Source organism: Rhea pennata, chromosome 14 (assembly GCF_028389875.1).
Source record: "Rhea pennata isolate bPtePen1 chromosome 14, bPtePen1.pri, whole genome shotgun sequence".
NCBI classification, from domain to species: domain Eukaryota; kingdom Metazoa; phylum Chordata; class Aves; order Rheiformes; family Rheidae; genus Rhea; species Rhea pennata.
In genome coordinates this window covers 10034767-10046053 of record NC_084676.1, presented here as the reverse complement: position 1 = coordinate 10046053, position 11287 = coordinate 10034767, and the positions used below count along the sequence as shown (strand labels likewise).

Genomic DNA, 11287 nt, shown 5'->3' with positions numbered 1-11287 from the left:
TGGTCTGGGTTGGGGTGGCTGTTGCTCATCTGTTGTGTAACGCCTAGCCCTGGATGCTGTGGGAGGCTGTCGTCAGCCCTCAGAGCATCCTGCCAGGCTCCTCTCGTGTGGCTCCATGCGCCGGACGTGCCACTTACCACTGCACCTGCAGCACCTCGTGGTCGTGTGGGAGGGAGGCCGTGGCTGCATGCTGCCGAGGTAGGGGCAGGAATTGAATGAGCAGGTCACACGTAACTTGTTTCAAAAGGCGTGAGTGCTGCTGGGGCCTCTTTAGGAAACTCCTGGCCTGAGGCGATGCTGGAGTATGTGACTGCTGCCTACACAGCTCTTGTCACCATGCCTGGAGCCCGACCTGCCTGGTGTGACATGACCTAGAGCAGGAGCACCCAGCGGCAGTCAGTCACACGTGCATGCATCTCTACTGGCTGTCACCCCTCTGCCCTCCCCTCCTCATGAGGAACCAGGGCTACACCTTTGCAGAGCCTTTATTTGGTGTTTCTACAGCGACAGGTCAATGCTTCCGGAGCGTGAGGGGGCTGGCTGCCTCCAGGGGAGAAGAGGAGCACATCTCTGCACCAGGAACCACAGGGCAGCTTGAATGCACTGGAAGAGCTGCTCTGTACATGGGCAGGCTCAGGCTAGGTCCACCCTATGGTGGGGGCTTTCAGACCTGGCCTTCATGGAGATGTGGTCTTCCGTGCTTGAGGCAGCTGGCCCCCATGCCCATGGACATGCCGGGAGAGGCGTGCCCGAAGCTGGGAGAGCACAAGAGCACTTGTCCCAGAGAGCTAGGGGACATGGAGGCAGGATTTTGGGGGGCAAGCTTTTGGCCTGGAGGACACGTTGCCATTGCGGGTGGAGATGGACGTGGTGTTATCGGGAAATGTTTCTCTCCCCTTGCTGAGGTCCCTGTCACCCACTGCAGCATGAGCATCCACCCCCAGCTGCCAGAGGCCAGGGTGGTGATGGGGCAATAGGTAGGTACCCAGTGCTTGGCTTGCTGCAACGGGCTGCTCCTGTGTGATTTTACTATGAAACTGGTCTGAAATGGAGCCAGGTGCTGGCTTTTACTGCATTGCGTAGGGGGAGCAACCTTTGTAGCAGCCAATCGGGAGCCAATTCTCAGTGGGTGTGGGTGGCGGGGGAGCAGCCTACCCCCACCCCGCGCCGGCGGCCGCCTCCTCTACTGAGCCTGCTGCTGCCTCATGTAGTTGATGATGTCGTTCTTCACAACACCAATGTTGGTCCGGTGGTACCAGCGCATCACAGGCACCCCATCAGGACCCACCAGGAACTTCTCAAAGTTCCACTTGACGTCGTGGTTCCTCAGGGGCTCCCAGAAGAGGTTTTTGGAGTTCCCAAACTCCTCTGCCGCTGGTGGACAGGCGTTCTGCAATGAGCATGAGTGTCAGTGCCCCCCAATGCCCAAAAATCAGCACCTGCCCGCTCAGCACTGTCTATCCCTTGGGGTCTGGCCATGGGCACAAACCTTCAGGAACGTGTAGACCTTCTGCTCCTTGACTCCATTCACATCCCCTTTCTGGAAGAGCTGGAAATTTGGGACAAAGCCGCCTCCAGGCCGGACATACCTGCGAGGAGAGAGGCCGCCATGTTGCATCAGTGAGCTGTCATGCAGAGGACAAGTCTTGTCTCCATGCCACACAGAGGTGGCAGCGGAAGGAAACCACTGCCCTAGGCTGCCCGTGACCCTGGTGAGCTGCAAGCAACCGTATGTGTCTGCGAATTGTGGCCCTGGTGTGGAAGGGGGCTTTTGTGGTGGCCTTGGCCAGATGGGACACGAGGACTGGTTCCCTTGGCCTCTCTGCTGGGCCTGTGCTGCCCTCCACAGGGACCAGCCAGCGTCACGGTGGGCTCACAGCCAGCACCAGCGCTTTCCTGTTTTTCGACGCTGGCCGCAGCCTTTCCGCTCCCTCCCGGCCTGCCCCGGAGCTGTGGTACTCACTTCAGCGCAGGGAGGATCTCCGAATTCTGGCCGGGTTCTTGCTTTCCGAATTGGTTGGAGGGGAAGCCCAGGACGACCAGCCCATACGGCCCCAGTTCGTTTTGTAGTGCATTCAGTTCTGCGTGCAAGCAGAGCCGGGGCTGCGGTCAGCCAGGCTGCTGTGAGCAGTGCCAGCGGCGCATCCCGGCTGGCTGGGGGCCGCCTCGCCCCGCCGTGCCCTCCACCCTCCCCGCCCCGCGGGACCCAGCGCGGGAAGCCGCGGGGGCCGTGCAGCGCGGCGGGCTCGCGGACGCGTCCGCCGCCTTACCAAGGTACTGCAGCGTGAGCCCTCAGTACGTGGCCACGTTGACGAAGAGCACCATCTTGCCTGCGTACTTCTTGAAGGGGATGTACTCCTCCCCGTCGATGGTGAGGGCCCCGTAGTCGTAGATGGTGCCCTGCACTGAGCTGTAGCATTTCACCTGCAAAGCGCCCAAGGAGCGTCCCGGGGGGCCGGCTCGGGGGCCGCCGGCCACCCGCCGCGCTGCCCCCCCCCTCGCTGCCCCGGCCCCCGGGAGGGCCGAGCCACAGCACTGAGGCTGGCAGCAGCGAAGGGGGAACCGGGGCCGGCTTGGGGGTGCCCCGTGCAGTCCTCCCCTCCCCTCCGAAGGAGACACGGGGTCTGTCCCTGCCTCTCGCTCCCACCTCGCCCTGCACCCACTCTCCCGTTTTCCCGCAGCTCCTGCCCTTTCCTCCCCCCACGGTCTCTGCCTTTTCCCCGGAGCTGCCCGCCGTGCAGGAGCAGCGAGGCAGGCGCAGGCAGGCTGCGCGCTCCTCCCCGCGCGGCGAGCCGGGGCCGCTGCGGCAGCAACGCCCCGGCCGGGGCCGCAACGCCAGCGCTCGCGGGCGCTTTCTGCACCCCGAACGCGGCGAGCGGCGGCAGGGCTCCAGCCCGCTGAGGTCACCGCGCGGGCCGCGGGCTCGGGGAGGTGCGGGTGCGCTCCGCCAAGGGGGTGGCCGCCGGCGCCGCCCAGGCCCCCGCGCGGCAGCTGCAGAAGTGTTTACGCGGCTGCCGAGCAGGGATTGCAGGAACGCAGGAAGGCGAGAGGCCAGAAAACAGCCTGAGCACGTAAACACGGAGAGCAAAGCGGCCCCGGGCTCCCTGCGGGCTGCAGGAGGGCGCGGGGGCCGTGGCGGCCCTGCAGCCGGGCCGGGCGCGCTGCATCGCGCCGTGCACGGCGCTGCGACCCTCCGGCGCAGCGACCGGCCCCAGTCCAGCCCTCGGTGGCCTGCGTCACCTGTAAACGGGCTCTCACTGGGCTCCCCCCGGCACGGGGCCGGGGTTTGCCTCTGGACAGCGTGCTCGGGAGTGGTGCCCGCTGTCCCGGAGCCCGGCAGCACCCCCGGGTGTCGCAGCCAAGCCAGGCCCAGGCGAGGGAGGAATCGGGGCTGGATGAGACCTGTGCGCTGGGGCAAAGCAGCGTCTGCCTGCAGCGGTGCGGGGGTTAACCGAGGGAGCCCTCTGCTCTGCCCATCGGAGGACCTGGGCATCACCCAAGTACCCCAGAGGGTCTATTTTGGGAGCTGGCAGGAGATAAGACCGCGGGGGCTCTGCCGGGGAGCTCAGCCTGCACCAGCGCCGACCCGGGCTGGCTGCAGGGCTCTGCCCGGGCTGAGCCGGGAGGGTGTCCGGCAGCCGGGTCACGGACACCCCGGCACCCCGCTCAGCCTGGTCCCGGCGGGCAAGCTGGGGTCGGGCGCAGCAGGGCACGTGAGGGGGCCATGGGAACGGGGCAGCTCCAGCACCCCCAAGCTCTCCCCCCCCCCGACGCCGCGTGGTGAACAGGAGCCGGGCGCCCTGCCCCAGCGAGAACGAGGGGTCGGCCGCCGTGGGGGGGGCACGAGGCTCTTCCCCCTGTGCCGGGACAGCAATCCCCCCCTTTGCGGGAACCGGCTCAGAGGTGCCGCCGGTCCGGGCGAGCGGGGCCGGGGCGTGCAGGGAGCCAGCCGTCGAGGCGCGGGCAGGGGCTGCTCCTCGGCGCCGGCGGCCCCGGCAGCGCGGCTGGCCGCGCTGGCGCCCGCCGCCGCAGCCCCCCCTCCTCTTACCTTCTCCCGCTCCTGGCTCCGACCCGGCTGGACGAGCCCGGCCAGGACCAGGGGCAAAACCCAGGCGCCGTGGGGCCAGCCCCCCATGGCCGGGCTGGGTGCGGGGCGCGAGCGGCTCGGAGGAGCTTCCCCCGCCACCGCCTTCTGCCAGCTCCGAGCCCGGCGGCAGCGAGAAATATCGGCTGGGCTGAGCGTGGAGCCAATCGCCGGGAGGCAGGGACTGGGGCCGTGCTGTTAACCGTGTGGGCCCTGGCGCGGCCGCGGCATGCCGGACCCGGCGGCGGGGGCCCGCCGCGCCGGCCCCTCCGAGCGTGCCGGCCGGGAGGCACCCGGGAAGTGCGAGGCTCCCGGGAAGCGGCGCCTGCCCCCGCGGCCGCCTCCCTGCTCCCGGGATAACGGGCCGCAGCGAAGGGGAGCTGCCGCCCCGCCACGCCGCTGGCAGCCAGCCCTGCCGCACCCCCCCCCGCCACGTCCGCCTCCTCCCGCCACCCCGGCGCGGTCCCGGCCGGCTCCGGGGCATCTCGCCGGGGTGTCCCCGGCCCCCGCGGTGGCTCGGCCCGGCATCGCCCTGGCCCTCTCCTGGTGCCGGTGGCACTCGAGCCCCCCCGTGCACTCGGCTCCGGCGCTGCGGGAGCCCCCGGAGGGGCTCCGGAGAGGCACCGGGCCGGCAGCCGAGGGCAAGGACCGCAGTTTCTTGGCCCTCGGCCTCCCTTGGGGTGGCCGTTCCCAAGGCCCCGGCTTGCATGCCCGGGAAATCAAAACATTCACGCTGGGCTGGCTCCAAGGGAAACATCTCCGCCGAGGTGCAAATTCCCTGCAATCCCTCCAGACGGTCAGCCAGCAGGATTAAGCAGCGGGGGGCTGTGGTACGGGTGGGCGCCTGCCCGGGGCACGGGCAGGGAGGGAGCCGGAGGTGGGGAGCAGCCGAGCCCCGGGGGAGCCAGGAGCGTGCACGGGGCCGGCTCCGGGCAGCGCTCCGAGCCTGACCGCTGATGCCAACGCGGGAGCGGGGTTCGCCAGAAAGCCCTCGGCCGGACCAAGGCTTTTCGTGCCACGCAGGCAGCGCGGCCGAGCGCCCCGGGGTGCTGCCGGCCTCGGCCGCAGCGGCTCCCGCAGGCTGCCGGCCGCCGCGTGCGCCTGGCCGGGCGCCCGCGCTCCCCAGCCAGCTCGCGCCGCTCCCCTTGGCCAGGGCTCCAGCCACCGCCGCCGCCGGGATGCAGCCGGCAGCCGGCAGGAGCCGAGGTCAGAGCCACCTGTGCCGCTCGCCGTGCGCCGTGCGCCGCAGGGAGGAACCTCGCGGGGGCCGGGGCAGAGCGGGGCTCGGCGCCCTGGCAGCACGGCACGGCAGTCCCGAGCCGCGGCGGGCCGCGCCTGCAGCGCGGATCTGCGCCGGGGAGAGGGCTGAGCCAGGAGGCGGCGGCGCACGGCGGCGTGCTGTGCTCCAGCCCGGCGGGCGCGCGGCGCTGGCCCCGCGTCACCGCCGGCCACCTCTGAACTTTTGTTCTAGGTGTGGGACGGGAGGCGAAAGCAAAACAAGCTCTGGCAGGAGAGAGGGGCCCCCTGCGCGCCGCCGCCGCGGGATCCGTTCCTGGCAAACGCCGTGGCTGCCGGCTTGAGCCCGCTTCCCCGGCCACCCCTCGCGTTTCGTCGGTGCAGCGAGCCGCGCAGGCCAGCGGTGCCGTCGGCGCAGCGACAGCGCAGGCTGGCCGGGACGGCTCCCGGGCCGTCGGGGAGAAGCGCTGCCACCCCGTCGGGCGCCCTGGCAGCGTCTGGGGCCCCCTGGGTGCAGCCGCAGCCCTCAGAGCCCCCCCTCGCCCCGGCGTTTCTGCGGAGCAGGGCACCAGCCCCCCGCTCCCCCACGCCACTGCCACGGAGCGGGGAGGTGGCGCGTGTTTGCAGTGCGGTCCTGGAGGCCACGCTGCCGCCTGGGTGGCAGAGGGCGGTTTGGGAGCCCGTGGTCTCTACTTTGGGCCACGAGGCCTGGCTCCGGGTCCTGTGCTAGCGGCTCCTGCGGCAAGGCCGCCTCTGCAGCCGCTTCCACCGCCACCACGTTGGGGCCGGCTCCTCGCCGCCCGCCTGGCGTCCCGGGCGCCGGGGACGTGAGCGTGGCGCCCGCGGGGCCCGAGCATCTGCGAGCGCGGAGAGACCGGCACGATACCGAGGGCCCCGGTTCGCGGCAGCGAGGGCTCAGACCTGCGGGAGGTTTTTCTCTGCCTTTATGAAACGACCGCTCCCAGCCTCGGCTGTCAGACACGGGGGCCTGGAGGTGGGCGGCCGTTTGGCTCCCGAAGCCAAACTCAGCTCGCGGTTTCCGAGGAGCTTTGGGGCTGAGGAGCCCGCGGTTGGCATCCCACCCCGCCGGCTGGGTCCCTCGGCAGCCCGGCAGCCGCGGGGCGCCAGGGCACCGCCGGGGAGCCCGCGGCACGCTGCCGGGGTCGGCGTTAGCGGGGCGGGTGGGAGATTGCTTCCGAGGCTTCCCGCGAGCCTCCCGACCAGCCGCGGTGCCTGCGACCCCCCTGCCTGGCGGCGATGCTGCCAGCGAGCCGAGCGAGGCTCTTGGCGCTGCTCCAGAATGAGCTGAAAACCAGCATCCTGCGTCAGCACCTTCGCCGCCTCGCATGCGGCCCTCTGCCTCCCCGGAGACGCAGATGTCGCTCGAGCGGCTTTGCACCAGGAGCCTCTTCCCGCCGGGAGCCTCTTCCCGACACGCCGGGGCACCTGCGCGCGCTGCTGGAGGCAGACGCTGAATCACGGCCGCTCGCCGCCGTGCCCGTCGCGGCCTCCCCGCTGCGGCCGCCCGCTCCCGGAGGAGTCGGGGAAGGCGTCCGTCTTCCGCGAAACGGCACGCGCAGCCGCTGCCTTTGACCGCTGGTGCTGCTCCGGTGGCCACGCCGAGGGTCGTGGGAAGATCTCCCTACCTCGTTCAGTGCTGGAAGGGGGGGCCGAGGAGGAATTTCCACCTTTGCAGTGTCAATCAGTCTAAATTTAATCCCCAATTGTCATGCTTTAAAAATGTCCCAGATTTTCCTTGCCGTTCCCCCCACTGCTGCTTTGTTTTGTGTTTTTTGTTAGCAAGCTCGTCATTTCAGCAATTTGCAATGCCTTTCCGAGAAATATTTGCAACAGGATTGAAACTTCCTAGAAAAATCCTACCACAAAAGGGACTCTCAGACCCCCCCATCGTTCCCCCCCAGTAAACAGGCACAGGGAGGTGGGAGCCGCGGGACAGGAGCTCTGCAGGGTGCTGTGCACCCCCGGTCTGCTTTTCCTCAGCAACGCTTCACCCCCAACCGCGCTTCCTTCTCGATTCGCTCGAGTTTTTGTGCCTTCCTCCCTACCCCTCCTGCAGCTAAGCCCCCCGCACATGCCAATAGCCGCCGGGCGGCCCGGGCCGCTCCGCGCCTTTGCGGACTGGGATGGGAACGGCCGCGGGGCAGCGCGGAGGGGAAGCGGGACCGGGGCTGCTCCGGCCCCGCCGAGCCGTAATCGAGCCCAGCTGCGGCCGCGGCCAGGCGCCAGGGCGGCCGAGCAGGAACCGAGGAAAAACAATTCCGGTTATTTGCCTCAAGCGCTGCAGCTCCAGGGGAGAGAAATACCACAGCTCGAAACAGGAACGTGCTCCCGGGCCGGGTGAGGGCCCCGCGCGGCCCGCGCCCGGCCCTGCGGGGAGGAAACGAGCGCTTCCCGAGCGCAGGAAGCTTCGGGCGGCCGCGGCCGCGCGCTCCCCAGGGAGGGAGCCGTTTCCGGAACAGCTCGTCCCTGCTGCCCTGGGAATTGCCGTCCCCCCATCCCCTCCTGACCTCGCCGCCGAAAGCAAACCCAGCGCGCGCGGACGGGCTGAGCCGGCCCCGGGGCCCCCCACGCAGCGGGGCCCACGGCCGCCCTCGGCAGAGGAAACGGCCTTTACGCGGAGACGACTTCCCACCAGCGTCACCCCGCCGTTTCCAGGCTGACTCACCTCCCCACGCGCGACCGCCCCGGCGCTGACTCACCGGGACCGGACACGGGACGGGACGGGAGGGGGCTTCGCCCGCGCGCGGGGCCGGGGCCGCTCGCGACCGCGGCTCAGCTACGCCGGCGAGCCCAGCCGGGGGCCCGTACCCGCCACCCGCCTCCGTCCCTGCTGTCAGCCGCACCACGCGCTGGCGAGCAGAATAAAACCCTTTTATTTCGTAGCACGGGGCGACCTCGGAGCCCCCCAGCCCGCACGGCCCCTCCGCTCCGTTCCGCTCCCCTCCCGCCGGGCCAGCGGCGACCCCCGAGCCCCCCGGCCCGGCCCGGCCCGCCCCGGGGGGAGCTGCCTGCGCTCCCCGGCCTCGCGGGGCCGAGGAGCCGGGCGCCCCGCGGCGCTCTCCAAGGGCACCAGCAGCTCCCCGCTGTGTAGAAAAGCGGGCGCCAGCCGTGTTTCCGAGCCAAACAGGCTTCTTCACCAACACTTTGGGTGCGGTATTAAATGCACAGGCAGAAGCCAAACCCGCCTCGGCCCGGCCCTTGCTCCCCACCGCCCCGGCAGCCGCGACTCCTACAACGGAATTGCTTCGCCGGGCATTCGCACCCCTCGCCCCTCGCCCCCCGAAGCCGGGCAGGGGCTCGGAGCGGGGACGACCCAGCCGCCCGGCCGTCGTGCCCGGCGCCAGCCCCCCGAGGCGTGGTGCGGGGCGGGCGTCCCAGCGCCGGACGGCTCCGGGCCCGGCCGCGGCCCCCCATTGCCCGCAGTGCTCAGACGATCCCGTTGCGCGTGGGGTGAGTCCGCACCCGGTAGATGATGACCGCCGTGGCCGGGCAGAGCACCAAGGCCGTCATGACGAGGATGGTGGCCAGGATGATGAGGACGATGACCCAGACGTCCAGGATGTGCTTGGGGAGGGCGGCGGTGGCAGGGCCCGCGGGGACGGGAACGTCCATCCTGCAGGGGAGACGCGCAGCGGGTGAGGGTCCCCGCAGGCCCCCCGAGTCCCGCATGTGGGCCCCCCCGCTCCTCCTCCTCCCCTTCGACCACCCACTTCCCCAGTCCACCTAGGTCTTCCCTGGCACCGAGCTTGAGCCAGGTGGCTCAACCCGCTGGGTTCAAACCCGCTGCTGGGGGGGCAGGAGAGGGAAGAAGCAACCTCTCGACAGCCCGGCCCGGCCTCGCCGCGGGAAGGCGTCCCGCTGCCGCAGGCTTTCGACCGGTGCACAGCACGGCCGTGTCCAGCCTCCGCTCCGCACCGCGGTTAAAAGCCCAGGTGAGACGGCCCAGGATTTACAACGCGCTTCGAGGCAGCTGGATGAAAGCCAAGGGAGGATCGTTCCCTGCTAACTGCTCCTGCTGGCCGGGCATCGCGCGGGTCACCCAGCAGGCAAACCGCCACGGCCCCCGAGCCTCCGGGGCAGCCTAGGGATGCTCGGGGTCCAGACTGCCCCAGAGAGCCGCTTCGGGCAGCTCTTTGGAGAACCACCGCTTCCCTGCTCCTGGGGCTGACGGGTGGGGGCCGTCCGCGAGCGGGAGCAGCCCCCGCTGCCGGCAGGTCCAGGCCTGCTCGGGGCGAGCCCAGAGGCAGGTTCCAGCTGCGGCTGCGGCCACCCCTGCCGCACCGGCACGGCGGGGCCGGGCGGGCGAGGAGCATGCAGCCCATGCCCGGGCAGTGCTGGGCCGAGAGCGGGAGCGCAGCCCTGGCAGCCCTGAAAAACCTGCGTGAATAGCGACCGCCTGGCTGAGCTGCAGACACAGCTGAGCAGTTTGGCTGCAGAAGCGGAGCGACATGACCAAGGGCAGGCAGCAGCCTGTGGCAGAGCACGCGCTGGGCCGTGCCGTTCCTGGCCCCACACAGAAGCCCTCAGTTCCTTGCTCTCTGCAGGTGGGCAGCGACCACGAGCCCTGCGGACACCCCAGCTGAGCCAGGCAACAGAGCAAAGACGCTCTGGAGCTTCTGGATTCCAGCCTGGGTCAGTGCCGAAGCCTCAGCTGCAGATGAGAGGTGGCAGCTTGTCCCTTTCCTGGTGCTGGTGCACCTTGAGGTCATTGAAAGCTGTCCCAAAGCCCTAGGCGACAGGATTTCTGCCCCAAGCCTTAGACAGACAAGGCTGTTCCAGGCACTTTGAAGCTTGTAAGAGCCAGCGTTTGCGACCGCCGGGCTGCGAGCAAGCTCTCGTGCCCCAGGGCCCGGGGGACAGCAAGCAGCAGCGGCATCCGGCGGCTGAGCCCCAGCCCAAGGGATGCCAGGAGCTGTCGTGGGGGAACCTGCCCTCCTGCCAAAGCCTGGCCAACACGTCAGGTGAAGGCAGCAGGAGCCAAAATCCAGGTCTCGCGTGCCTGCGGACGCTGTGGAGGCGGGAGGGCCGCGGCTGGGAGCGACGCCACGTGGAGCTGCGCGCAGCCTGACGGGCTGCCGTGTCCTGAGTGAGACCCTCGCCCCCTCCCCAGCCCCTGTCGGCGTTAGGGCTGGTCCCCCCAGCTGGAGAAATCCCAGGGCAGCTCTTAGTTTTTGCAGCGCAGTTAGCAAGGTTCGCCCGCTCTCTCGGTCTCGGAGAGGCAGCCCAGCTCTCCCCACCTCCTGCCCGCCGGCCTGCAAGCGGCAGCTCCCCTCCGGCCCCGCAAAGCGCTCTCTTCCCCTCGTTTCCCCCTTTCCCTTCCTCCTCGAAGGGGAGCAGCACGCTGGCCCCCGCAGGGAGCCCAGGGCGGGGCAGGGGGTGCGGAGCGGGGCTTTGCGCGCTGCCTGCCTCGGCGCGGGGAGCGCGGCCGCGGGGATGCGGGGATGCGGGAGCGGAGCTGGGCGCCGCGGAAACGCCGAGGAGCCGCGAGAAACCTGGGCGCGGACGCGCTCTGGCGCTGGGGGCCGGCGGCGGCGGCGGAACGGGGACGAGCGGCGGCGGCGGCGGCGAGCGGCGAGCCCCGAGGGAGCGGCGCAGCCCGGCCCGGCCGCGGCTGCCGGCCAGCGGCCTCGGCCCCGGCGCCGCCCCGCTCCGCCCCGGCCCGCTCCGCCCCGCCTCGGCCGCGCAGCGCCGCGGGGCCCCGGGGCGGGGGCGGCTCGTGGCGGGTCTGCGGGAGGGGAGGAGGCGAGAAAAAGGGGGGAAGGAAGGGAAAAGGAGAGGAGGAGGGGGAGAAGGGAGAGGGAGGAAGGGAAAAGGGGAGAAAGGACAGAGGGGAAGGGAAAAGAGGGGGGCAGAGAAAGGAGAGAGGAAAGAGGGGAAGGGAAAAGGGAGGAATGGAAAGAGGAGAAGGGAGAATGGAGAACCAGGAAAAAGGAAGGGGAGGGAGAA

The 11287-nt window shown here is 70.2% G+C and overlaps 2 protein-coding genes across 3 annotated transcripts; both read right to left on the bottom strand.

The window, feature by feature from the left end:
- Positions 1-467: 467 nt before the first annotated feature.
- On the bottom strand, positions 468-4224 carry GPX3 (glutathione peroxidase 3). The gene is made up of 5 exons (XM_062587224.1): positions 4049-4224; positions 2271-2424; positions 1964-2081; positions 1490-1589; positions 468-1390 (listed from the first exon to the last, which is right to left on the bottom strand). Exons 1-5 carry the CDS (start codon positions 4133-4135, stop codon positions 1184-1186), a joined length of 666 nt encoding a protein of 221 aa, XP_062443208.1. The 5' UTR covers positions 4136-4224; the 3' UTR covers positions 468-1183.
- A 3967-nt stretch (positions 4225-8191) lies between these two features.
- Positions 8192-10927, bottom strand: SMIM3 (small integral membrane protein 3). 2 transcript variants are annotated; one of them, XM_062587397.1, is made up of 2 exons: positions 10834-10927; positions 8192-8954 (listed from the first exon to the last, which is right to left on the bottom strand). In XM_062587397.1, the coding sequence occupies exon 2, from the start codon at positions 8951-8953 to the stop codon at positions 8768-8770; it is 186 nt and encodes a 61-aa protein (XP_062443381.1). In that variant the 5' UTR covers position 8954; positions 10834-10927; the 3' UTR covers positions 8192-8767. The 2 variants fall into 2 exon arrangements, with proteins under 2 accessions (XP_062443381.1, XP_062443383.1); XM_062587399.1 differs by lacking the exon at positions 10834-10927 and adding an exon at positions 10748-10832.
- Positions 10928-11287: the final 360 nt, after the last annotated feature.